This window comes from Ascidiella aspersa, chromosome 2 (genome assembly GCF_963924565.1).
Source record: "Ascidiella aspersa chromosome 2, kaAscAspe10.2, whole genome shotgun sequence".
Taxonomy (NCBI): Eukaryota; Metazoa; Chordata; class Ascidiacea; order Phlebobranchia; family Ascidiidae; genus Ascidiella; species Ascidiella aspersa.
Window position 1 is genome coordinate 32,965,341 of NC_139448.1, and position 27,509 is coordinate 32,992,849.

Here is a 27,509-nt window from a genome sequence, read left to right on the forward strand (position 1 = left end):
ATATTAATATTTTAGCTTAAAGTTTGTGATGGATAGCTGAAACAAAGGTTTGTGTGAAAATATCAGCTGATTAGCGGCACAACTTTCAGAGATATTACACTATAAAAAAAACTTAGCGTGTCTTTTTAAACGAGTATGTTTTTCTCAAACTGTGGTTCGCGACTGTTTAATTTGGTTAGGACGCTGACTGCAGTAGTTAATATGTTTGGTACTGTACTGGGAAAGAGATCTCAAAGTGAGAAAACTGCAGAGGAAATACTAAGACAGGACGCATATTAATTAAATCAGAATGCATTTACGCCATTTGTCTTACACTGTGTTCATTTACAAAAAGTGAGGTTTAGAGAATGAGGTCGGCAAAGCTTCGCTTGTGTTTGGGTCGCCGCGAAAAAAGGCCGAAAAACGCTGGGATATGTTGTATAGCCAATGGTATACCGGATCTAATCCAGAGTATGTATTGTACACAGCTGACAAAAGGTGTGCGAAGGGTATAAACATTAAATTTGTTTCTTGGTAACTCACAATATTTTTTTACAACCTTCAACCCTTACCGACTGAATTATTTTTTTCTGAAATACAAAACTTGGTGCTCTCTCATCTCACAAAGAAAACTTTAATAGTACTCAAAAAAGATTTAATCGAACTTAAAAAAATGAGGTCAAAAAAACAACAGTATAGTGATTGAATGGCGAATATCGGTTCGCAACCTTGCAAAACAATTTATTTTGAACAGAACAAAACACAAAATCAAAGGCGAAACGCTGTTACGCGACAGTGCAAAAAAGTTAGTGTTTCAAAATAGAGTTTACAATGATTCGCCGATAAAGCGAATAATTATAATTCTCAAGAATAGATGTATTGCCGTAGATATCAAGTTTTTGTTCACCCTATGTCAAAATCTGGATAGATTTTAGGGGCCACACTGACAGAAAACCATCGGCTTGCAAAAGTTATTTTTTAAGAAAATTATTAAAAAACTGTGTTTTCTTAGTGGAAATCTATTATTCATCTTGATGCTGCGGAATATATTTGGCAGTATAGCGTTGGGAAAGTTTCATAGTATTGCAATAATTAAACGCAATCTGTAGTCAAGACTTAACTGCAAATGAACTTTGAGTTGTGCCAAGTAACATTGGCTCTATAACGGCTGTAGCACTTGGAACAAAAATAAACCGGCACACAGACTTCTATTTTAAAGCAAAAAAGGAAAAAGCCTATCTATATGTCTGCGATCTGTTCTTCGCACGAATACCAAACTCTCTTACAGCAATAATGCCCGAATGGGTAAATCGCCGACGAATATTTCACAAAAGAAATGCCAAAATCTCGACCCGACTGCTTAAACCTCCTGTAGTTTATCTCACTCCAAACAAACGCAACCGCCTATTGGACTGAACTTGAATCAGAGATGACGTCGCGTATTCCCGTGACGTCATCATTTCGCTCTGGTGATGACGTCATCGTCATCTCACAAGCTTTTTGTTGAGTATTTCCCAGACCATGGTGCGACGCAGTAGCGGCATGTGGGTTTGCGTGAAGTTGAGGGGGGCGTCCCTACTTAGGAACTCGGCAAAGGTGCAGGTGAAAACGCCGCAGTCGGAGCCGTTCATCTGTTCCGGGATTTCCTGAAAATTTGTCAAATAACATAAGGTTTTTTCTTTTTGCTTTAGGAAAATATTTTTGCACGTTTTGTAAAATTATAGATAACGCGGTAAGAATATTTTTTTCTAATTTTCCAGTACTGTAGTGCGTTATTTATAATGTAAGGAAATTAAATTTCATGTATTGCGTTACTTATATTACAAGATGTTTTAACCTTGAACGTTTTTTACTGTCACTAATTTACCCCCGTCTAATTCAGTTTTTATTGGAATAAAGGGAGATAGCAACGAAAAAGTTGAATTAGCAGACGATCACCAAATGCTATCGAGCTCATATATAAAGCATTTAAAAGTTATTAAAACTACACTTTGCAAATCATGCAATTTTCAACAGGTAATAATTAACCAGAGTTATACGACAAAACAAAAACTGTAAACAAAAAATATCATACAGATAAAATATATTTTCAAACAGCAATTGAGTGCATGATTTCAGGTCATTTACCCTGCTTTAACTTGCTCAAACATTTACCGAAATGTAGAATACACGCAGATGCAAAAGTACCTTTGTAGATGAAACACACACACACATGTGTTTAATAACAACTGTGATCTAGCCCCTCGGAAGCTGCTTTATGACCAACGATTACGGCTACCTTTGTAGATTTGCAGATGGTTTTCCATTCCGAAACGTCGTACTCGCTTTTCTTTTTGTCCAGGTGTTCGCTCACCAAGTATTGCTTGAGGGTCGCCAGACACTCGTGGTTTGGCCCGCCCATCGAGTCGTAGTAGCTGATCTCCTTGCTGCGGAAGTCCACCATCTGTGACGTCACAATTTGCATTGTTCGCTATGTGTGTTACGTCATACCCGAAACCATTTAAAGATGATTCAAGTCATAACATTGAGAGTTGTGCAGCTAAAATGACGTTTTGAAAAGTCAATTGTTTGGTTCTATTGTTTTACGCGTTTGTTTTGTCATACCGAGAGACAATTAAAAGGATTCAATTCAAAACATTTAATTGTACGCGTTGTTAAGACCCAATGACAAGTAATACAGGTAAATTTACCATGTTTCCTTTTTTGTGTGTAAATGTAAAAAATGAACTAAATTAGTGAGTTTTGCAGGTTTTTAACATGTGAAACTGACTTGCCGCAGTAAACTACTAAAGTATGTACAAAACAAAAATCAAATATGTAGTGTTCGGCTACATTGGTAAGTGCCTGAATATAATCTTTATTGCTTAATTTAGCCAAAAACAATTAACAATTGCGTTGCTCACAGCTGCTAAGTTCGTAAAATAAACAGTCGGGGTTAGAAGGTTTATATTAAATTCAGTGATTTGAAAAATACTTTATGTTGAAACGAAACGATTTAAGTCAGTGGTTTCTCATGCTGTTTAACTTTCTTTGTTTCAAGAATTTATAGCATTTTCTATTATTATCTTAAGAAATCGAAAGAGGTCAGTTAGTGAGAATCACTAAGGGTGCTTTTAAATCACAACTTCATCTCGTGATTAGAGGCAAGGTTCAGCCCAAGCCGTGTACATGTTGAGCATTTGTGTTTCATGTTGCAGTACTCTTGACTGTTATACTTTTCAAGAAATTTTTAGTTTAAAAAAAGACAAACCCTATCTTCTTTAACAACAAATAAGGAGATCGCGCCCTTGGGTAGTTTGACACCTTTGTCCAGCTTTTTTAAATAAAAAATATTCGAAGACCAACCGCAAGTGTCCAATGCACTCCCAAATGTACGGGAACGATGAAAAGATCCTTGGTGAAGATATCGACTCTTTTGGTCCACCGCCGCACCGACTTGTAGCCCTGGCCGACCAGCTTGGGGTAAAAGAACGTGTTCATTGCGTGGGCGCTGGGAAGGCCTTTGACTTCCTTCGATCGCTTGACGATCAGCTCCATGTAAAAGTTGATCACCTGAGTTGAAAACTCAGTTAAACAGCATTTACTTATAGATTTTTACTGTTTGAAATAGTTTTTGGAAATTGCTTAGAAACCGCTTTTATTCTGTTAGTTTTATTCTGCAGCGTGAAACTTTGGTAGTTGATAAATATAATGGGAGATAACATCGCTATTAACAGCAAAACTGTAAAATTAAACGGTACCGTTATATAGCGGACTTTCAGAAACAATGTTTGATGCTTATAATGCTTTTATGATGCTAATCACTTCTATTCGTCGATTTTATTCTTCAGCATGAATCATTATTGATTGAATTGGAGACAACATTGCAATTGAACGAAAAACTCTAAACTTTAACAATAATTTTGTAAAATGCAATTTGATATAATTTATCTATCCCGATTGAAATTTGATTATTGTAACTTTTCAGTATCTCGAAATATATTAATTTCTATGAGCTGTGATATTATTATTTTTTTTAAATGTAAGGTAGAAATGATAACTTAAGGCGTGTCCAGAGTTATATCTCCAAAATTTAACGATCAACAATAAAATCAGTTGGAATATTCACTATCACTCTCCCAGAGGAAAGCATGTCAATAAATAACCATAGCACCATTGTCTGCTGCATATATACAACCTTAATTGCAGGGGATCAAAAAAGCAAGTCTAGGAATAAGAATACCTCGTCGTTCAGCCAGTTAAGGCTGCTCAAGGTTGCCATGTGTTCCCTGGTGATGCAAATGTTAAATTCCTCGACCAGACTGGCATGTGGAGGGTAAGGTACAAGGGCACCGTCCACCATTTCATCAGCTTCCTGTCAAAAAGCAAATAGAGATGTTATAAACACTAGGAATGGCCTGACAACAAATGAGAATTTTTTTTAGGGAAAAAAACTAATGGTAAAATTTTAAATTTCTAAGTAAATAAAACTGGCATTTTTTAATGTTAAAAATTGCAAGTCATACACCAACAATGTGCTTTTGAGCAAAATACCGGTAAACATTCCACAAAACAAAAAAGGTTTTATAAAATTTTAATGTGAATGTTGTGCCTGCAAGCACTCCAAATGCTATATTTTTGATTTTCCTATTTTTTCTCAGTTGTAAATTTCTTCTTCGCTTTCGTTTTCATGGCTAACCTATTTAAAATAGGGTTTGATTGATGACGTTAAGCTTAATGCAAAGTTAATATGCAAAAAACGTTGTATGATAAAATAGGGGATAAACTGAATATTATTCGCTTTTGAATTATATACATAAGTCAGATTTATAAAAAAAAATCGGTTATCGGTATGTAGTATAGGTTGGAAAAACATAAAAAATCTTTATTTTAGTCCAAGTCATTTGCCCAAAAGACTCAAGTCAAGTCGAGTCATTTGCCCAAAAGACTTAAGTCAAGTCAAGTCATTTGCCCAAAAGACTTAAGTCAAGTCAAGTCATTTGAAAACAGTGACTCAAGTCAAGTCAAGCCATTGACTTAAGTTATTACAACACTGGGTCGATCAACCGTCACGCGTCAAAACCGCTTTAACATAAAAACGCACCGACGAAAGTTCGGCAATTATTTCTTCTTCGGCAGGAACAACTCGCAACCTCTCCTCCAGCAGCTCGGAGAGTCGATCTTCCCGGAGCTGCCTTTGTTCCTTGAAGAGGCGAGCGCGCGTTTCTTCTTCCGCGAGGATCTTTTTACGATCACGCTCGCGACGACCGTACGTGCTCATCCTGAAAAATGGGTCACTGCTTGTTATAAATGACTATCTACATACTTTCTGAATAAAATTGGATTTCAATACACTTTTGAAATAGTACTTCGGAGTGAAATTTGAATTGTCCTTTGACAAACCTAAGTATATTAAAGTCAGGTCAATTGTGATGAAATTAGGCGCATATAACGTGCAATTTGTTCATTCAGCATTTTGTATATTTTAACATTAAATTTGGTGGTTATTATTTAAATTAGTTTTGTTTTTTTTCCAAAAGTATATTTACCAAAAGGTTACTACTTTAATAATTTGACAAAAAATCAACAGAAGTGTAAAATTTATACGCTGTGGCATTTGTAGAAACCAACAATTTTGGACATGATTTAATAAGAATACCTTTAAAAGAAACATATGCACAGCTGTTCAAAAGTTACCACGCAAAAAGCCTTGTGCAACCAGTACACAAAAATAAAGTCATTGGGACTGTTATCGCAACTATAACATATAAACACCAAAAAAACTTAATCAAACCTTTTAATTTTATAGTTGTCCAACATTTTAAACAGCAAACGAAACAGTTGAAAATATAAAGGTCAGAGGCGCATTTAACGAAAAAATCCAAGAAATAGAAGAGAAAAGTTCAGTGTCGTTCACTTACAGATCAGCTACAAAGTTGCGAGCAAGGTATGGGCTTGAAGGTGAGAACCAATCAATCACTGGGGAGCGGGCAGCTGATGGAGGGGTGTGAGTGACACTGTCATTTGACTTGGTAGCTGAAACATCAAAGCAACATAATGGGCCGAAAAGTAAAAAAAAAACAAAGTAAAAACTTTTAAATAAAAACTAACTATTTTGGCATGTCTTGATAATAAACGCATTGCTGATACATGAAAATCGAACCTAAATGTTAGACCACGACTAATAATGAAATAGAAAGCTTGGCCCCAAAAGCAAAACGGTGGGATAGGTTAATTGACAAACATGAAAATTTTCAGGTCAAAAATCAAGTCCTTTGTTAACCAACCTTCCAACTAGCTTCGCTATTTAGAACAGAATTATTTTTTTAATAATTTATTTAGATTTCCTCATGACTTACCAGTTTGTTTTGTGGCTGGACTTATTTGCTTTTCAAACTGTGCTTGTAGTGATACAGCTGGTGATTTACGATTCTCACTAAAAAAAAAACATTTTGCATTAGTGGGGCTACATTTTTTAATGAAAATTGTAAAAGTCGTTATTAATATATAATTAACATAAAAAAACAATACGCATTGTTAATTTAGTATCATTTATGATATAAAATTAGTATAATGATGAATTTGGTGTTAATGTGTTGACTTTTTAAAGTCAAATTACCCAGCAGAGTCATCCAATGTTGATAAGGGGGATGTTTTGCCATGTGATTAGTTTAAATAGATTTTAATTTAGGTTTTGGGCAATATTCAAAGCTATAAAAGCACATATACCTTTTGTTTGACACTGATGGTGTAGCTTGAAGGTTTCCATTTGATTTTGCTTTGGTACTTAAAGGCAATCGGTCAGTGCTTGATTGTGACATGATGGTAATTGGTTTCTAAAATAAATTTGTTGAATATAGCTAAAACAATACCCAAATATTTATATATTGTATAGTATTTTCTCATTTTTTGTTTTGTTTTAAACGATATTAACATCAAAACCTTTCTAGTCTATGTAAACAAAGACACTGTGCAGTGTTGTGTTAATATGCTGCTTGCAATTGATTATAATAAACTTACACAAAAAATACATAAATAACAACAGGTTTGGGTACAGATAATTTATGACTTACTTCTGGTAATTGATATTTCGTAGTAAGTGGAGTATTGCACAGGTCAATGATTTGCGTTTGTGGAAGATTTTCACCAACATGATTTTTCGCAGCGGAATTTTTTACATTGTCATGCTTGGTGAAAATTTTTGCGGTTTCAGCTAACGACTTGGTACGATATTGTTCAATGAGAAGCCTGTATTGTTCTCTTTGGTGAATTGCTGTGCACCTGTCCACCTCGTTTGTTTTGTGCGGTTTTCGAACTATCTGTAAAAAATATACAGCATGCTTTAGGGAGATTGCTCTTAAGGCAATTTATTCAAACAAGAAATCAGTAACATATAAAACATGCTTCATGCAATATTTAAACTGTTGACTTATTTTGAAATTAGCATATTACTTCCAGTCTACCTTCCTGTAAAGGTGAACACCAGAGATTTTTTTAAAAATAATTTGTTTGAATTTGTATTTTACAACTAAATTTAAAAAAAAATGTTCAGTTTTTTGTGTGACAGCACTTTGAAACTAACTATGCATAAAACCGGGTTGCACACCTGAAAATTTGATGCCCAAGATCTTGACAAAAAGGCCATGAAATGCAGACTGGCATTACTGTATGTTAAGTGAAAATCGTTCAGATAATCTTAAACAATTTTAAATTACCCTATTCGGTTGTTACATTTTCAGGTTTTTTAGCACTTAAAAGTTTCACTGGTGGCTTAAATTTTGAAATAAAACAAACAAACCTTTTTCATGATTCTGCTGTTTTTCGATGGTGTAATACGGAACACTTTATCAAACATGGTAGAGGACCTGTGAAAATTACATATTGTGTTGAAATAAGATCTTTAGCATAAAAACAAAAAAGAATAAAGTTATATTTACATAGATGTTTTAACTTACTGAACAGCAGATCCTAAAAATAGCTAGACTACTAATTAGAGATTGACATATATCACCTTGTTCTGGGTGATACCTGTTTTTTAACATTTTTGCCTACTGATATGCCATACAGACTTTTTTATATATATACATGCGAGAAAGTCAAAAATTGAAATAACCAAAAAGAAAATCCAAATAACTTTTCAGTTTATCTATCTATATCTATCATACTCTCATTTTGCTTACTAACTTGGTCAAATGCTAACGAAAAAATTTTTTTGGAAAAAAGTAAAAAATTTGTCAAATTTTTAAGAAAAAATATACGATAATTTCATATAAATTTGGGCCAAAAAGTACTGATACAGATATATCAATAAACGCAAACTATTGGCAGATATTATTGCTAAACAAATACATCAAAAATTACTAATACCAAATAAATCCATAAACGTATTCAATACAATTTTTCAAATAACCAACCTATTTCTACCAGACTTTTGGTAGCGATTCGATTGTGGAGTGAAACTTCTTTGACTGAAATTTAGTTGGGAATCTTGAAAGCAAGAGAAATGAATTTAACAACGTTGCAACTTAAACGTCATCCCGCTCATAACCAAATTGCCGAAGTCATTTTTTACTGATTTTCAAAGTTTTTGCTTAAGTCACTTCTTGTTACCATCCCCAACCATAGAAATAGTGCTTAGGTCATTTTTAGGACATTTTTCATGCGCATGTGCAAAAAAATGACTTAGGCCCTTTTGCTATGGGTTGGGTTGGTAACAAGGAGTGAGGCAAAAACTCTGGAAATAATAAAAAGTTACTTCTAAGGCGATTTGGTTATAAGCGTGACAATGTTTAGAACGTGAAAAGCTGCAATCTTTGGCTAGAAGGTACCATAAAACAAAGATTAGATGAAAGGTATTGCTTTCAAATTACTTGACTTGACTCAAAGTTTTTTTGTGCAAATTCCCCAACTTGACTACCAATCTTAATGATATAACTTGACTTAGGCCAGTCTGGAAAGTATGGCAGATCTCGGGTACACAGCTGAAAAATCCGGGTGACCTGGTGAAATATCGGTCAAAAGAAGTGCACCATGAGTGCACTTTATGATTTTGCGATGCGCTTTTGCACTGTAAGTGTATGCAAATGCGATAAATAAGGGTGCACGAGCATTTTACATATTTTGGATGCAGTTCAGATTTTTTGGGGGTGCACCTTTTTGAAAGGTTAAAAAAACTTGCAGGTGCACTTGTCATACTTTCCCACAGTGGGACTTGGGCAACTAATCACTTAAGACTTCTTGAGGTCTCTTGCAAAGTATGATATACAAAAAATGAGTAAACCTGATTTGTGTAAACAGATTGGGCGCTGGTCTAGGATCCTACCACAACAACCAGTACTTGCGTTAGCGTGCCAGTTAGCGTTTGGGTGAGTCAAGAAATATTGTTAAATAATAATACTTTACCCACCCTTACCTAAGCACTAACTGACACCCTAACCCAAATATTATGCTTTGCCTTTATAATTGTTCTTCAACGCTGTGGTAGGATTTTAGACCAGTGCCCCTGATTATAAGTTGCAGATTTATAAAAAAACAAACTATATAATTCAATTTATCGCACCAAACTTACCAGATCGTTGACCATTGAGTTTTGAGCGATAAAGAACAGATGTATTAGACATAACTCAGCGAAAGATAAATTTTACCAGGCAAGTATATAAACGATATAGCGGTTAAATAAGTAGGTTTATTATCAAATGCGAAGCACTGGTCATCTTTTAACACAACTTATCATTTTTTACTCAGGATTGGTTGTTCATCCGTATCAATAAGTTTTGAACAGTCTCATAGAAAACTTACATTTTTTCGTCAAATCTGTGTATTTTCAGACTGTGGAAACTGGCCGTAACCAGGGGCTGATCAAGGATTTTTGTTTCAAGGAATGGTATTTTTTATCGATGACGTCACAAAGTCACGTCATAAAACAATTAGTCTCCAAATACCTGGGCGAACTCGTGCAATAATCGAACGAACTTGTGCAATAATATGCAGGTAAATAGAAGTATTCGGCCGGGGCGTGAAAAAACAGCATTTTATATTCTTTAAACAAATGCCAACTTTAAAGAAATGCCAAACTTCACGGGATTTTCAAGGCCATATACCTTACTAAGCAATTTTCGTATGAGCGACAACCCATTAAACAGAATGTAAATGCACTTATTCCCGATAGATTTGCAAATAAACACCTGGGCAAATTGACTGCACTATTAAGACGTTTTATTTACATAAACGTTAAAACTGCTCGTGAGAGAATCCCTGTCGTAAATCACATATTTTTACTATGCGGACCTCCGGCTGTTTTTCCCTTGCTATATAAAGACAACTTGATGTTTAAAGGGAAAATCTTCGCCATCAGACGAGGCGTATATGACTCCTACTGGTGTTGCGTAGTTTGGTTGACTTGTCGGCTTTTATTCACCACAATAAGATATTACGACATACCTGTGTCTATTGCCTACACAAACGCCAACATTAAATTAGTGGGCGTCAAGTATAGATCAGCCAGCGTTTTAGATAAAGTGCCTATTTAGCTCTGATAACTTCATAAACAGAAACCAAAGGGCAATGGCTATGGTTAACCTTGCAAGGTACTACAAACAGGCGGTCTACAAGTATTAGTTAAAGTCAACGAGGTCTTGATCATTTTTAAACACTTAAAGGCAGAATTTGTCTATCGCACCCTAAAAGGACTAGCAGGAAGTTAAAACGGCAAGTTTTAGCCTATTCTTTTGTAAATGTTTTGTTTGGTTGACAGCCACTGCACGTTGTTGATTTTTCGTTATTTCATTCTCTCTCGTTTTGGCGCTGGAATGAATTTAGTTCTCTCGTTTCGTAATCGGTCAAAAGGAGTGGTTTTCAATCCGCTCGCTGCTTAATCTGTTCGTTTCGCCGACGGCCGAAATCGTTTAATGTAGAATGACCTGCTTGGAAAAAGAATATTACATACAATCGTTAGATACTAATTTGTGACAGAGGCGCTGGTCTAGAATCCACAAAATCGAACATTATTTGGGTTAGGATGCGGGTTTGGGTAGGTTTAAATAGTAATACTTTGGCTCAACTCTGTGGTAGGATTCTAGGCCAGCGCCAAATACAGTTTTCAATAGTCATGTTTGGTACATCTTATCATTATTTTGTCCACTTTGCCTTGTATATTATAGCGTTAACCAGCACACATAAGCTTAACTTTCTTGCACTTACAATCTGTGTGCCAGGTAAAACACTCTACAGTCAAAAACGTACTTAATCGGCAAACCTAACTCAATTAATTATTTTTTTTCAATTTTAGGTTAATAAAAACGAAAAAGCAGAAATAGATTGTTACCGCAAGAAGTAGCCTAAGCCGAAAAATCGGTTGTGCGTCGGAGGTTTGCTAGAATATTACGTAATAATGCATATCAGTGCAGTTTGCACACTCAAGCTGGCTTGAATTTCGCGCCATGTAATTACGAAACTGGAACGGATTACTTTTCAATCCGGATTTGAACCTTAATCCAAAAAAGTAATTTAAAAAAAACGTGTAACTTGAACATTTCAAAACTATAAAAATGTTCCAGGGTTCTTTCAGAAGGCAAATGCGAAAAAACTCGCGTACGGCACTCCACCTCTTTTGCAGACTAGTCACCAAGCCCCAGATTTGGCTATTTTAACTCTACGCAAACGCAAAACAAACAACTGTGCGTTCCACAAATCAGTATACTTGCGTTTTGAGTGAACCTTATACACCCAAAGGCAGCGTAGACATGGAAAGTGGAAATTATTAGTAGCATGTAACACTAAATCAGTGGTTCTTAACCAGGGTTCGATCAAACCCTTGGGGTTCGTCGTAGCTGTTTCAAGGGTTTGGCGAGAACGTCCTCTGAAACATAAAAGCCGTTATTTCAAGCTAAATTCGAATCTCTTTTATGCTCCAAGGTGTCATGTGACGTTATAAATTGAAAGTTTGGCCAATTTAACCTACATAAATGCAAGTTTATAATTTGAATATGCCCAGTGCAGCTGCTAGGAGGAATAAACGAATACTGAGGGAAAATTTGGGGTTCGATGAACGCTTGCAGAATAATAACACAGGTTACCAAAGGTTAAGAACCACTGCGCTCTCAATGAAAGCTTCAGTGATTTTTTTTTCGCGGAAGGATTTCAGTGTTGTATTAACCAGAGTAGCCTAGTGTTTTTGTGTGCCCAATGAGTCACGTCTCCTCAATTAAAAGTTTTGCCAAACAAAATAAACCTAAATTAAAAGTTTTGCCAAACAAAATAAACCAAATTTTTTCGCGCTTCCAGCGTCGCACCATTTGTTTAGAGACGGTGAAAGATTGCGCTAAATCACGCTTACAAATGCACAGATACACTTTAAAAACACTTTAGGTGTTTAGGGTAGCGTTAAACTTAAAGTGCTTGGATATTGTAAGATTCTTCATCATTAGTTTCGCTGCCGTGTACAAAAGTTTAAATTTTGCATAAGTGGACTGCATTGCCGTTAACACCTGGATATAAGTATTCGAGCAATGCTACGGTGCGTTTCAAATTAAGGGCATGGTACCGAAAGAAAGGTTGTCTGCGGGTTGCGCCATTGTACCTTCCCACTGTAAGGTCGTGTCGCAATGCTAAGTTGGGAACCTGAGGAACGACTATAAAAGTAAGTATTGGTGAAATTATGCAAATCACCAAGCATTGGTATCTTAAATATCTTCACGCAGGGAATCTCGTTAACAATTAGCAGAGTAAAGCCGTACGTGAAACATTTACTGAGCATTCAGGTTAATATTTACTGCAGTTAGAGCTGAAACAAACATCAGTGGGAACTGTGATAGCGAGTAATAAATTATCACTTTGCGAAGAACTTAATTTAACAGAATTTAATATGTTTTCAGAAATTGTAAATTTTGAAACTGATTTAAAACAAATTAAAAATCTCAAAAGTAAAATGTGCGTCATTTATGCTTCACCTCGGCTTGATTTGTTTTTCATATGACTAGTGGCAAGGGGGCTTACTTTTGAGGCTGTCGCACAATGATTAGCCTCTCCTGTTTAGTTAATTTATATATAGTTGAATTAGGTTAAGGATGGCGAACCACTGACCCAATCCGAATTTGGAAATCCGAATAAAAAACCTTAAATTATTAACCCAAGAAATAACATTTAAAACGACGCGCAGCAACAAAGTTTCGCGTACAATTAGCATATAGTTAAATATATGACTCATTGCCTACAGAAACGCCAACATTAAAATAGTGGGCGTCAAGTATAGATCAACCAGCGTTTTAGATAAAGTGCCTATTTAGCTCTGATAACTTCATAAACAGAAACTAAAGCGCAATGGCTATGGTTAACCTTGCAAGGTACTACAAACAGGCGGTCTACAAGTATTAGTTAAAGTCAACGAGGTCTTGATCATTTTTAAACACTTCAAAGGCAGAATTTGTCTATCGCACCCTAAAAGGACTAGCGGGAAGTTAAAACGGCAAGTTTTAGCCTATTCTTTTATAAATGTTTTGTTTGTTTGACAGTTGAAATGATTTCATTTTTTTTATTAATTTAAAGGCAATCACACGACAGTCCTGTGACTAAAGAAATGTATTTTGGTGAAGGGTATTTTCTTGTTCTAACTTTCTTACGTTTATTCGTACAAACACGTAACTGAAGATCTTGAATTAAAGCTGAAAACTCAGCAAACTTATAATTTCAGGAAATTTGCGAAATATTTTAGGTAATATCTAATCAACTAGGTTTACCAGACAAGAGCATTGATAAATATTATAGCCTATATATTTGTCCAACCTACAGCGCGCGTACGCGGAAATTCGGTTGTAAGGATTTCAAGTCATACAGCAACGTGTCAAATTTTTGATGATTGCACCAGTTACGGCTATAAGGACTTCGAGCCTCAATCAAGACCGTAATTTCGCCAGTTGTGAACCCCACTCTCGAACCCCCGTCTATGTGCATAATAATTACCAAAGGTTTTTTCTTCATCACAAGAAACAATGCCTCTGGTGTTAAAAATGTTTAATAAAACGGATAACAATTATAAAACCCAATGAGAATTTAGGATCACTTAGATTCAACCCATTAGTCACAATCATTAAAATGCAATACGTCAAGTCTTCAATGTAAGGGCTTGTTGGAGACGTTTTGCGTTTGCACTAATAACTGCTGATTGACTTCTGACTCTAAAATCTAAATTTTAACGTAGTTAGTTTTCTAGCGTTTAAAACGACAACCTCTTGATAAAAACAGAAAAAAAAAAATCTGTCTGGCTTCTTTCAAAAGACCTTACATATGTAATTTTAACAAAAATATGTAACTTGAATATTTCAAAAGTATAAAAATGTTCCAGGTTTTTTTAGAAGGCTAATGCGAAAAACTCGCGTACGGCCAGCCACCTCTTTTGCAGACTAGTCACCAAGCCCCAAATTTGGCTATTTTAACTCTACGCAAATGCAAAACAACTGCGCGTTCCGTAAATCATTGCACTATATTTGCGTTTTGAGTGAACCTTGTCAACCCGAAAGCGCCGTAGGCATGGGAACTCCATAAGTGGAAATTATTAATACCGGTAGCATGGAACTCTCTAAATAAAAGTTTTAGTAATTTTTCCGCGGATGCTGGGTTTCAGTGTTGTATTAACAAGAGTAGCCTAAATAATATGTCCATGTGTTTTTGTGTGCCCAATAAGTCACATCTCCTCCTAAATGAAAAGTTTTGCTAAGTAAAACAAAATAAACTGAATATTTTTCGCGCTTCCATCGTCGCACCATTTGTTTAGAGCAGGGGTCGGCAACCTTTTTCTAGTAGCGTTTCAAAACCAAACCTGAAAAAGTCTCTGCGGGCCGCACAAAATGATAACTAAGAATTGTGTTATTAAAATGTTAGAACAACTGTGAATCAGGCAGGCCTCGGATAGATAACGTGTTTAATTATATTTACAGAGACAGCAAAGTTTTGATGCAAAGCGAATGAAAAGTGTAATAAAATGACTTCGAGGGAACGCGATAACATTTAAAGTTAACTAGCTCAGTGTTTGTTAACTCTTTGAAGTCAAGGCGCACCAGGCGAGCGAAGCGAGCGCGATTTTTTTTTGTATACCGGTATTTCTTTTAAATTTTTTGTTTTTATTTACATTGCCGAAAAATAGAAAATAAATAAATTGTTAAAAAATTTATATCCAATATTTATTTTAAATAGTTTTGCATATTTTTTAATATATTTTGCCATTTTGAGCTACGTACTTAAAATGGTCAAAAATTATGTGAAATAGACTCGTGTCTAATTTGTCAAAGAGGCGTCCGGCCGGATGAATTACATCGACGGGCCATATGTTGCCGACCCCTGGTTTAGAGAGTGTGAAAGATTGCGCGAAATCACGTTTACAAATGTACAGATACACTTTAAAAACACTTTAAGACGTTTAGGGTAGCGTTAAACTTATAGTGCTTGAATATTGTAAGATTCTTCATTATTAGATTCGCTGCCGTGTACAAAAGTTTAAATTTTGCATAAGCGGACTGCATTGCCGTTAACACCTGGATATAAATATTCGAGCAATGCTATTGTGCGTTCCGAATAGGAACGACTATAAAGGTAAGTATTGGTGAAATTATGCAAATCACAAAGCATTGGTGTCTTAAAAAACTTCACGCAGGGAATCTTGCCAACAATTAGTAGAGAAAAGCCGTACGTGAAACATTTACTGTGCATTTAGGTTAATATTTACTGGATTTAAACTAAGACAAACATCAGTGGGAAGTGTGATAGCTAGTAATAAATTATCACTTATAAAAATATAGTGAGAGGCGAAGAACTTAAAACTTTACAGAGTCGGTACTGCTTATAGAAATGTAAAATTGTTTGAGCAGTGGTAAGAATATCAAAACCCATAGAGAAGTAGGTACTTTTTGAACGTTTCGATAACTCTTTATTTATTTTTAACATGTTGTACGTCTTACTACCACTTCGAACCGTTATTCTTCAAATTTGTTCATAGTTTCAATGATGAAGCTCGTATTAATTGTTATTATTTTACTTGTATCTGCATGTTTGTGGGATATTTCGCATTTTGCCAGCGGGGATCGAATGTGGATGAGTGGGAGCACAAGGTTTAGCTGTTCCAATTACGATGCATGGCATTGTAAAACTGGATATAAATGTATTCCGAAAGGATATGTTTGCGACGGAAGTAATGACTGCTACGACAGTAGCGATGAGTGGAACTGCAATACTTGTAAAGATGTCGCCTGGATGTGTAAAGATGGAAGTAGATGTATTCCCAAAAGTGATCTTTGCAATGGATGGAAAAACTGCGACGACAATAGCGACGAGTTATATTGCACAACATCATGCCCAAGATATAGGTGGTTGTGTAGAGATAAAAGTAAATGCATAACTCAGAGTGGTGTTTGCAATGGTCTTATAGATTGCGAAGATAGGAGCGACGAGTCAAACTGTACAACGTGCCCCAAAGAACGGCCTTGGAAATGTAAAAATGGAAATAGATGTATTGCGCAAAGTAGGGTTTGTAATGGTTGGGGGAGCTGCAATGACAGAAGCGACGAGAAGTATTGCACAACATCATGCCCAAATGATGAGTGGTTGTGCAAAGATAACACTAAATGTATTCACCAATATAATGTTTGTGACGGAATTAAGGATTGTGAAGATAATAGTGACGAGTCCAACTGTACAACTTGTCCCACCAATCGGCCTTGGAAGTGCAAAAGTGGAAGTCAATGTATTAACCAAAGTAATGTTTGCGACGGGTTAAAGGACTGCGAAAAGGACAATAGCGACGAGGTAAACTGCATAATGTGCCAAGATGATGCGAGGTTGTGTAAAGACAAGAGCAAATGTATTCCCAAAACGTTCGTTTGTGACGGTTATGAGGACTGCAACGACAATAGCGACGAGACATATTGTACAACATCGTGTCCAAAAGATGAGTGGTTGTGCAAGGATAAAACTGAATGTATTCATCAAAATAATGTTTGTGATGGACTTAAGGATTGTGAAGATAATAGTGACGAGTTGAACTGTACAACTTGACCCATCGATCGGCCTTGGAAGTGTGAAAACGGAAGTGAATGTATTAATCAAAGTAGTGTTTGCGATGGACAACAAACTTGCAAAAATAATAGCGACGAGTTAAACTGTACAACTTGTCCCAAAGATCGGCCTTGGAAGTGTAAAACTGGAAGTAAATGCATTTATCAAATAAAAGTTTGCGACGGACAGAATAACTGTAACGACAATAGTGATGAGAAGTATTGCACAACATCATGCTTGAAAGATGAGTGGTTGTGCAAAGATAAAACTGAATGTATTCACCAAAATACTGTTTGTGACGGACTTAAGGGTTGTGAAGATAACAGTGACGAGTTAAACTGTACAACTTGCCCCGACAATCGGCCTTGGAAGTGTAAAACAGGCAGCAAATGTATTAATCAAAGCAGTGTTTGCAACGGGGTAAAGGACTGCGATGAGGACCATAGCGATGAGTTGTTCTGCAAAACTTGCAAAGATGGCGCCTGGTTGTGTGGAGATGGAAGTAGATGTATTCGTCAAACGTTGGTTTGTGACGCTAACAAGGATTGCGTTGATACGAGCGACGAGTTTTATTGCACAACATCATGCCCAAACCATGAGTGGCTGTGTGCAGATCAAACTAAATGCATACCACAAAGTGATCGTTGCGACGGTTTGAAGAGCTGCAGCGACAATAGCGATGAGGCAAACTGCACAACATGCCAAGATAATGCCTGGTTGTGTAAAGATGGAAGTATTTGTATTCCCATAACGTTGGTTTGTGATGGTAATGAGGACTGCGTCGACAAAAGCGACGAGACATATTGTACAACATCATGTCCAAAAGATGAGTGGCTATGCAAAGATAAAACTAAATGTATTCTCAAAAGGAATGTTTGCAACGGACTGAACGACTGTAAAGAAGACTATAGCGACGAATTGGACTGCACAGCTTGCAATGATCAGGCGGTTATGTGCGGTTGCTTGACAAAGCAAAGTCCTTGCAAACAAACTGGAAAGTGTATACCTACATCACTTCTATCCAATGGAGAGAAAGAATGCGAAGGCGGTGACGACGAACCTTGTGAAAACTTGAAAGTGGAAGGTCACTTGGCGTTTCGTTGTTCGAATGAGGCTATGAAAGACATCTTTCTTTTACATGGGAATGGTCACAACTGCGACAAAGAATTAGGATCATGTGGCGATAAACGGAACAGACAATGTGAGACCGGGGCATGGATTTGCGCCAAACCCTTGGAGGACTTTTACGGATGCAATAACGGATTATACAAACATACTTCACAGCGATGTTCCGATCTTGATTGCAAAGACTTAACTTCCGGGTTTGGGTTTAAATGTCCAGCGACATTAAGTCAAGTTTCTAACCAGGCAAAAAATTGCATCTTACCACAAAATAATCTCTACGACAACATTCACCAATGCGGCGATAAATCAGATTTATGTTTCGTTGATGGTGAGCTTAGATGCTTCTTATGTTTGGACAAACGACTAATAATATCTCAGCAGCAAGTCTGTGACGGGGTGCCAGACTGCTATGATCTTTCCGATGAATGTTTGTGTGACGACCAAACAGTTTGCCAGGGAATCTTGGGCGACGCTAGAGACACTTGCCCTCCCAACCAAATGCACTGCTACAATGCAACAGACTGCGCGGTTATTGAAGAGGTTTTATGCAAGGAAAACATCAAATGTGTTGGTGATATCCCCTGCAGTAAAGTACAGACACAAACGAAGGAACAATATGGAACTATCTCATGCAATGGCACATCAGGAACTATATCGGCGGCAAAGTGCGACGGAAGACCCGAGTGTTACGGTTTCTACGATGAATGCGATCTTGACTCGCGGAAGAAAGTTTGCGACAACCGACCACGATTTTGCAACGACCAGTGTTCATGGAAAGCAGCTTTAAGCGGTCAACCTGGAGTTGTGTGCAGAGGCTTGCTCGACCCCAGCACTGACTTGTCAAGATGCAACGAAACTGGAAAGAAGCTCTGTCCAAAACGCCACAATTGTCGCAACAACAAAGTGTACACTAGCATCGACGTCGACCAAGTTTGCGACGGCATAATTCACTGCGACGATGGATCAGATGAAACGGAATCGCGATGCAACAAGGCGAGGTTTTATTGCGACAACAAACAACCATTGTCTGTCGACATCGACTTGGTTGAAGACGGATATAAACATTGTTCAGACGGGAGTGACGAATGCCCGGCTGTTAGCAAGTATGACACCGTGTTTTCTAACGTTAAAGAAATGATTGCTAACCCCTTTTTCAGAGCCATGTTTTGGGTAATGGGGTTTCTAGCTGTGGGTGGAAACATTCTGGTGTTTGTTACCACCCTCCGGGAAATAGTCACTGATAAAGAAGCCACAGCAATCAAAAAAATAAATAAAACACTTATTTTAAATCTATCCTGTGCAGATTTTTCAATGGCTTTATATTTGCTTGGTATAGCTGCTAAAGGCGCTCAACTTTCAGGTGATTATTGCTCAAATGATGCAGCTTGGCGAACCAGTAATACTTGTGATGTGTTAGGCTTCATTGCTTTGTTTGCTTCCCAAGCTAGTGCTTTAATAATGGCCACTATGACTGCTTTTAGACTTTATGCTGTAAGTAAACCATTTGCTTCTAAAACCCTGAAACTGAAGTGGGCTTACTTTTCCTGCATTGGCATATGGGTTGTTAGTATTTTATTGGCTGCCGTACCCCTAATGAATTTTTCGACTGAATACTTTGTTTCGCATGTCTGGTTTTCATCCAGATTCTATAAAACCGATAGAGTTTCCCGAAACAAAACGATTCTTCTTGCAAAACGAATATTGGGTGAAAATTTTACCAAGCTTTCTTGGTATGACGTCAAGGAACTGATAACTTTCACATTCCCACAATATCCTATAAGGGGTGAATTTGGCTACTATGGTGAAACTAGCGTTTGTATACCGAGACTGTTTGCTTCTGTAAATGAGGCTTCTTGGCAATATTCCACATTTCTTATAGCTCTTAACTTTATGCTGTTTGTATTCATGCTTTTATCTTATATAGTAATTTACATTAAAAGCAACAAAATGTCAAAAGCTAGAAAGAAACAAGTTAACAGCAAATTACAAAGGCGCATTTCTCGTTTGCTTTTTACCGACTTCTGTTGTTGGATTCCGTTGTGTATTTGTGGCTTCTTAGCTGTTTCTGGTGTTCCACTTTCCAAAGATATTTACATTATCAGTGCTGGTATTTTGCTTCCCATTAACAGTGCCTTGAACCCTTTTCTTTACTCTGATATTTTTGATAACTTGTTCAGCAGTTGTAAGCAGCGTGTTGTTGCTAAGTTTAAAAAGCCCACAAACGACATTGAAATGGACGTGTTTACAATTGGGTAAATTGATTTACGAATATTTTTTTATTAAAAAAATGAGTTGTGTTTGGATAACCCTGTCTTTACAATATCTTCATGGAAAAGTTTTACGTGTTTCGCTTTGTACAGAAATAGAATTGTGCAAATGAACTTCGTGGTTTCTACTTAAAAAATGGTTTTACGTTCTAATTAGGTTGGAATATAAAGTTACAACACTAGGCAAAACAAACTAGAACTACTATGTACAATCAAAGATTCGATAAGGTGAAGCACAATTTGGTAACATGGTCATAGGGTAGCCCCTGCTGTTTGAAACACTGTCGTGAAGGGAGACTATTCCAAATGAACAAATTGCCCTTATAGTTGTTTACAAAAATAAATTGGCAGTTTAAATAGTGCGGAAATGGTAAAGATACATAAAAGTTTAATGAAAAACTCATTTCCTTAAAACAGACAAAAGTAGTAGCCTAAACGGAAAAATGTTCGTGCATACCGCAAAACAATTCGTATCTTAACAGTAAAACGTTGGCAAAATCATAGTTTTATATATTTGGTATTACCTTCTCATAAACTTTAAACCCAAAGAAAATGGTGCAATCCGAATTTAAAGCTTAATGGTAGCTTAAAACTCGTAAAGCTGTTATGTGCTGGTAATGTCGAAATCAACAATTTTCATAAGTAGGCTAAACTTTGTTAACTCATTTTGTTACGCTGAACTGAACTTATTTTGTTAAATCGATCTGACTCATGTTTTGCTAAAGAGTTGACATAACCACATAATATTTTGCTAAGAGTTGACATAACCGCAGGCATAGCAATTAAACCAAAGAGTGCGATTGTTTACTAGAGAATTGAAGAAAGACCAATACACTCACAAAGCTATTAAAGGACATACAGACGTTCAGATAAAGTGTCTGATGTACGGTGGCACAACCGGGCTTAAGAAGTCTACATACAAAATAAGGCGAAGTTAAAAAAATTAAATTTAAAATACCAAAGCGTTAGCTATATAGGTGACAAATATTTGCTTAGACAAGCATACTGTGTTATCAATTAAGGCTGTATAATTATACTAACTAGGTTTTAGTCTTATCCTATAATAGCCAGGTTAAAAAAGACAGAAAAGCAATTCGTTTTCTCTATAAACTAGCCGTTGCAAGGAAATCAAAACTGAAAGCGGTTAACCAGAGTAAACTACCCGATGATCCATCCCACGTTATCCCGGTAATGAGCAATCGTTCCCGCTTTTTTCGCATTTTCGTTTAGTTGACACTTCCTGGTTCGTTCGCGAAGAAACGTGTGTTATGTCACCTTTTAGCATCGACGGAAAGAGCTGAATAAGGCCATCGAAACTTCTGCACTGAAATGGCTAAACCGGTCGCACTTTGGCAATTTGCACTTGACGCCAAAAATACCTTATTTGTTGTACGTAGACTCGCTCAGGCCAAGTTGTGGATAATCCAGGGAAAGTTGCAAATAAAGCCCCGCCCCCCTGCCCCCCCCCCCCCTTTTTTTGAAACAAATAGTTAAAAGACAATAGTTAAAAGATAATTATCTTCCAAAACGAAAATCATTGGTCTACCCCTAATGTGCTTATGACACATTTATATGCCAAACGATGTTCCTTTGTGCAAACAAATCTAAGAATATTCATAACAGCCTGAACACAAACAATCTGAGAATATTTATTACAGTCGTGTAATCTAAATACCACGTAATGATACACCTTAACGCAGGCAAAATTGTTGTTTCTGCATATTTTATGACCATTTTTAAAACCTTACACAGTAATTTATAGAGCGAGGCGTTTGCTTCGCAATTAAAGTATCGTTGTTTAAATCCTACGCTATAATGTACATTGCAGCCCTTAAACAATTCGCAAAACTGTTTCTAAATATGACCGAATGAATGACGTGTGAAACGTAGTAAATACAATATCGAGTTTTTTTTTCAAGTGTGAAACGGCAACACATACGCACAGTCTGTAAGAGTCAGTTTAGTCAAAGAACGTGGGCAGTGTCGCAAGCCGTTCCAGCCGATAACTGATTTGTCAATTCCATAACCGTCTTGGACTGAAACTTGGCCACTACTAAATAAAAATAGCGCCATGCTTTAAAATAGCTTTACTTGCAACTATATGGGCACAAGTGTGACAAGGTATTCCAGCAGTGTCTTGTAAAATATAGATAATATAATCTTTGCAATTAAGTTAAACTTATTAAAATGTATTTAGAGTTTAAATTTTAGACTCGTTACAAGTTTAGTGTTAAGCTTTTTTTCTTATTTGTATAGTGTAATATTTTTTTTATCTTCGTTGATTTGGGAAAACTGGATGTTTATAATGTATAAGTTTACGCAAACGACTAGCAATGTTATTACGCGACTATACGTAAAACAAGTATACGCAGAATTAGAGTGTTACGAGATTTGGTTAATAACCGTTTTTCGTATGGTAAACCTGAAAATTACATTTACGTGTCAAATTCATAATTTTACCCAGTGCTCTTTACCCAATTTTACCCAATTAATAATACCTCTGCCCTTCGTATTCCTTCCACAAGTAGCTTTTCGAAAAAAAGCTATAAAATAATTCCGCATAGGCCATCAGGACAGATGAAAAACATACTGTCACCATGGGCGCCCGCACGCCCCCTGGAATTTAAAAATGCGAATATTAGTATTATTTATTAGTGTAATATGTATTACTTATGAAGGTTAAAAATATTATACATTATCCATTGCCCCAGGGGCGTATCCAGGGGCGCGGGAATTCTTACCCCCTTTTGTAAGTGATATCATCGTTTTTCGTTCGTTTTTGTCATGGTTTAACAAACTGTTCGAAGCGGCGTGCTTTTTAATTAATTGGGTCACGTGTCTTAATCTAATGCGAAACCAAAATCGAGTGCAAAACGCCGTTTTTCGTCTTTTGTTTGGTCGACCGTAAACGCTGGAAGTTTTTCTTTTTCGTTATTTGCTTAAGTTGACTGATTAGCAAGTGTGCATTCGACAATTGACAACGCTATGTCAAACCTTCTTTCTTTTTTTCTCGCTAAAAAACGTCGAGTTATACGCAGTATGTCCCTCGCTGTTCGGTCTCTGCGCTATAATATCGGATGTTGGTGTAACATCGACATTTGTTAACTGAAGCAGATTCTTAAAAGGAGGTATAATGGTGACTGTCGTGCACGTTTCAAAGTCTCCATTTTAAGTAATAATGATAACGCAAAATTATGCTCTTTAAGCATACTGTAAGACCACGTGCTAAGTGTGCAACAGACACAACTTATTTACCCTCAACCGCAGCTTGAATGCACACTATGATTTCGCAGACAGTTTTATGACGTCATCATTCATTAACGTAAAAAAAAAGTTGAAAATTCAGGACCCCCCTTTATGATTTTGTGGTTACGCTCCTGATGGCCCCGCCTGGAAAATTTTCTGCGGGCGCCCCAGACTGTCACGGTTGTGATATGCACTAATTCCGACTTAATCTGTATAATTTTTGTCAGTTGTATACTTGTTTACTCATAGCTTTGATTTAGTACACGCTTGGTTTGGGTATCCACTAAAACTCAAAGTTTAAAAACCCGATTAAATATAAAATTAACAAAAAAAGGCAAAAACGTATAAAAGCAGTACAGATTAGGCAAAAGTTTGCGTATACAATACACCCGGTTGAGACTTGAGAGCGCTACATTACCCTGCATAGATAAAGATAAAATTTCTTGTTGTTTTTGTTTCTAGCAGCAGACTAGATAAAAACAGCAAAATGGGTGCTGAATCAGCAGTTGTGCGTTTTCATCAAGTCGAATGGATCGTCGCCGAAACCTTCAACGTTTTCTTCTTCATTGCAACCACGTGGATCGGAATCAGTCTCATAGCGCACGGAATTCGCACGGGAAAATGGCAAAAGGGCCACGGCTCTAACATGGTGAACGCAGGCGGTTTGTACACGGCCGCTGTGGTGCCATTTTTCCTCTACTACATTAGACTGATTTCGGATCAATTCGCTTTCAACGTTGGATATCTCGACTCAACGTCTCAGCCTTGCGAAATTGCAATGGACGCCTCTATACTTGGATACTCTATTACCATCATCAGCATTTACATATTTCTCTGGCTGAGGCAGCGCTCGCTCTACCAGCACCCGGAAATGATCGGCCTGGACAAACAATGGCTCCAAATTATCAACTGGGCCACCCTAGTGGTGATCCTGGTCGGCATGACGGCGACAGGCATTGCCTTCACTCTACCTCAAAACTACGATCGCTCACTGCGCGGGTGCGTTTCCAAGCCAAAGGACCAGTTCACCACCTGGCCGCTTTACATGTGCAGCGGCATGAGCCTGCTAGGTCAAGGTCTTCTTCTATTCCTCTTCCTGTATCCTCTACAGAGCCACGTGCACGGGAGCAGCAGCAAGAGGATACTAGCGATCCTCAAGCGCTCCTCAGTCTTCGCAGGACTCTCCGTGGCTTCGGATGTTATCACCATGCTCATCTTCGTCTTTGCTCTTCCTGAGAGCACGCTTCGGCAAGTTTCCTCCACCGTTTACGACGTAAACCTTTCCGTTAACCTGCTCAGCGTTCTGCTGTCCTTTGACGACTGGCAGTCAATCCTGACGTGGGCGTGTCGTGGGATGGGCAGCGGCCGCGCCCAGCAAAACGTCAACTCTCATTCGCGCAACTCGGCAACGGCTGAGACTTCACTTGCGAAACGAGACATGGATGTTTAATGGAGGTGGTCAGACCTATAGAAAGCGCATAATCCTGTCTATAGTGTTACTGTTATACACTAGCCCGGAGATCCCAAAACTGTGCGTGGCGACGCCCTTGTGCGTCGTTTTAACTTTCCAAAGACGCCCTACAATGATTCCAATTCTGTATAAACTCCATTGAGGTAATACAGTGCTTGTCAATATGATTAAGCCCAGACATGTGCGTGAGAAACTAAAGTGATGACGAACCGCAGCATAAATTCGATTTTTTGATTCAAACATAATATTAATTAAATCCAAAATTTGTAAAATTATAATTGCGTCGCACTTTCTACCAACTTTTCAATCACAAGAAAAAGTTTGCCACCCACTGATCTATAAACCTATTCGACGCCTTTTTCTAAAGCATTTTTCGTGTTTAAGACTTGTATATTTACCGAAACCATGTTTTTTTGAATTTTTTAATGTTTAATAAAGAGTGCATTTTTGTTTTAACACAATCAGTCGTTGATCTTGTTTCTTTATATCATATTAATCAAACTGAAACATAAAGGATTATCTGAGTCTAAAGACTCATTGAGAGGGTTTAAACCTGTCAATCGCCCTGTTATCTGTTTAACGTTCTAACCCTGAAGAACTTGTTTTGACTTCTAAATTTATCTAAATTATTCTGATATAATTTGCAAAATTTCGGTATTGTTTTCGTTTTTACACAGTCAGTTAGTGGTCTATATTTCCCTCATCATAAGAATCAAACTGAAGCACAAACTGAAGCATAAAGTTTTAAACCTTAGAAAGATCTTAAAAACTTTTCTTGGAAACATAATAAAGACGGCGTGTTCAGTTCGTAACAAAATTGAAAAAACTGAATGGATAGGTGTGAAAAACAATCAAAATGATCGCTTGGGCTTCGTACGAAGGTTTATTTTATTTGGCTTTTTATATCATTACAGCGTTTGTATTGGCGACGTATTGGTGTATTGTAGTTACATACGTAAAAAACATTACTTCAGTCCTTGAAAAGAACTGACATCTGTAATAACAATGGGGTCAGTGGTGTTGTTTTCTTGCTGTGTTATTTTATTACTGCGTAATCTAGTCGTAAAAACTAAGATTTTAATAAAAGTACCACCATGCCTCTCGTATAAGTTTTCTCTCTTGTTAAACGAATTTTAGATTCCAGACCGCAGAATGCTGTTTACCATTTAAGCAGACAAAAACAAGATAACTGTTTTTGCTTGCTTTATTCCTTAACTTTAGTACTTTTATCTATGTCGTTCATATTCAAATAAACGTATTATTGCCGTTTTAATATTTAAAACTTTGTTAACTTATTTGTGAAGATGAATGAGGTTTATTTTGTTAAGTCGTTCTAACTCAATAATCATGTTTTGCTAAGAGTTGACATGACCACAGAAATAACAGTTTAAAAAAATATTTACCAAGAGTATCAGTGTGCAGTACAGAATTGTAGAAAGACCAATACATTCACAATGCTATTGAAGATATGCAGACGTTCAGGTAATGTGTCTGCTGTTCGGTATACATCGGGCTTAACTTGTCTACATAGAAACTATAGAGAAGTGGATAAATTGAAATTTAAAATAAAAAAGCCTCAGCTAGGTGACTAATGTTTGCTTCGACAAGCGTACAGTGTTATCCACTAGGGCTGTATAGTGTATATAGTGTATAATAATATTAACTAGGTTTAGTCTAAGTCGAGAGATGGGTTAAAATCCGATGTTGCTAGTTGACTTGACTTAAGTGCCCTTAACTTAATGTTTTTAAGTTTTTTGGGAAAAATTATTTGACTTAACTAGTCTTTGGGACAAATGCCTCGGGTTGAGTGGAAGTGTCGGGTTGAATGGAATTGTTTCCATTCGGCTTTTTTGTAAAATTGGGTTATTTATCTCATTTGGTGCATTTCAAACAATAAGCTTGCTATCTTATGTAATATTTTGTATTATTTTTTTAGTTTACTTATTGCTCACAATCAGAAGACTTGGCCAATTTTAATGGTTTAACGTTTAATTTTAATGTCAAGGACTTGACTTGGCGTTGACGTTCTCTAATTATGACTTAACTGGGACTTGACTTGTTGTGCAAAAAGACTTTGACTTAGCCTACGTTATTTTACAAATGACTTAAAAAGTCATTTCAACACAACTTGTTTACAACACTGTTAGAAATTACTATGATATTATGTTTATATAACATGGCTACATATTTTGTAACAAGTGTTGTTGAATGTCGAAGTTGAATGTGGCGCCCGCAACATCCTCATAAACTGGTTAAAATGGTAGAAAAGGCATATCGCTGTAAAATTTCTCTCTAAAATAGATGTGGCAAGGAAATCAAAATTGAAAATTGCTAACTGAAGTGAACTACCCGATGATCCATCGCACGTTTTCCAGCAGGTAATGAGCAATCCTTACCGCCTT

At 36.8% G+C, this 27,509-nt stretch overlaps 2 protein-coding genes across 2 annotated transcripts; one reads left to right on the forward strand and one right to left on the reverse strand.

Moving 5' to 3' along the window:
* Window positions 1-730: 730 nt before the first annotated feature.
* LOC146165015 (sentrin-specific protease 1-like) lies at window positions 731-9,675 on the reverse strand. The gene is made up of 12 exons (XM_083382185.1): window positions 9,527-9,675; window positions 8,373-8,445; window positions 7,757-7,823; window positions 7,032-7,277; window positions 6,688-6,794; window positions 6,318-6,394; window positions 5,880-5,994; window positions 5,063-5,240; window positions 4,202-4,333; window positions 3,325-3,531; window positions 2,258-2,422; window positions 731-1,625 (listed from the first exon to the last, which is right to left on the reverse strand). Exons 1-12 carry the CDS (start codon window positions 9,576-9,578, stop codon window positions 1,464-1,466), a joined length of 1,581 nt encoding a protein of 526 aa, XP_083238311.1. The 5' UTR covers window positions 9,579-9,675; the 3' UTR covers window positions 731-1,463.
* A 14,564-nt stretch (window positions 9,676-24,239) lies between these two features.
* Window positions 24,240-25,277, forward strand: LOC146165016 (uncharacterized). The gene has a single exon (XM_083382161.1). The coding sequence runs from the start codon at window positions 24,283-24,285 to the stop codon at window positions 25,084-25,086; it is 804 nt and encodes a 267-aa protein (XP_083238287.1). The 5' UTR covers window positions 24,240-24,282; the 3' UTR covers window positions 25,087-25,277.
* The last annotated feature ends 2,232 nt before the right edge of the window (window positions 25,278-27,509 follow it).

Bases quoted from the DNA above. Each gene is read 5' to 3' on its own strand.
- LOC146165015 (XM_083382185.1), bottom strand. From the start codon at position 9,578: ATGTCTAATACATCTGTTCTTTATCGCTCAAAACTCAATGGTCAACGA. The intron at 7,278-7,756 runs GTTTGTTTGTTT...TATTTTTTACAG, and splicing joins ACAGCAGAATCATGAAAAAG to ATAGTTCGAAAACCGCACAA. The intron at 3,532-4,201 runs GTATTCTTATTC...TTTTCAACTCAG, and splicing joins TTAACTGGCTGAACGACGAG to GTGATCAACTTTTACATGGA.
- LOC146165016 (XM_083382161.1), top strand. From the start codon at position 24,283: ATGGTGAACGCAGGCGGTTTGTACACGGCCGCTGTGGTGCCATTTTTC.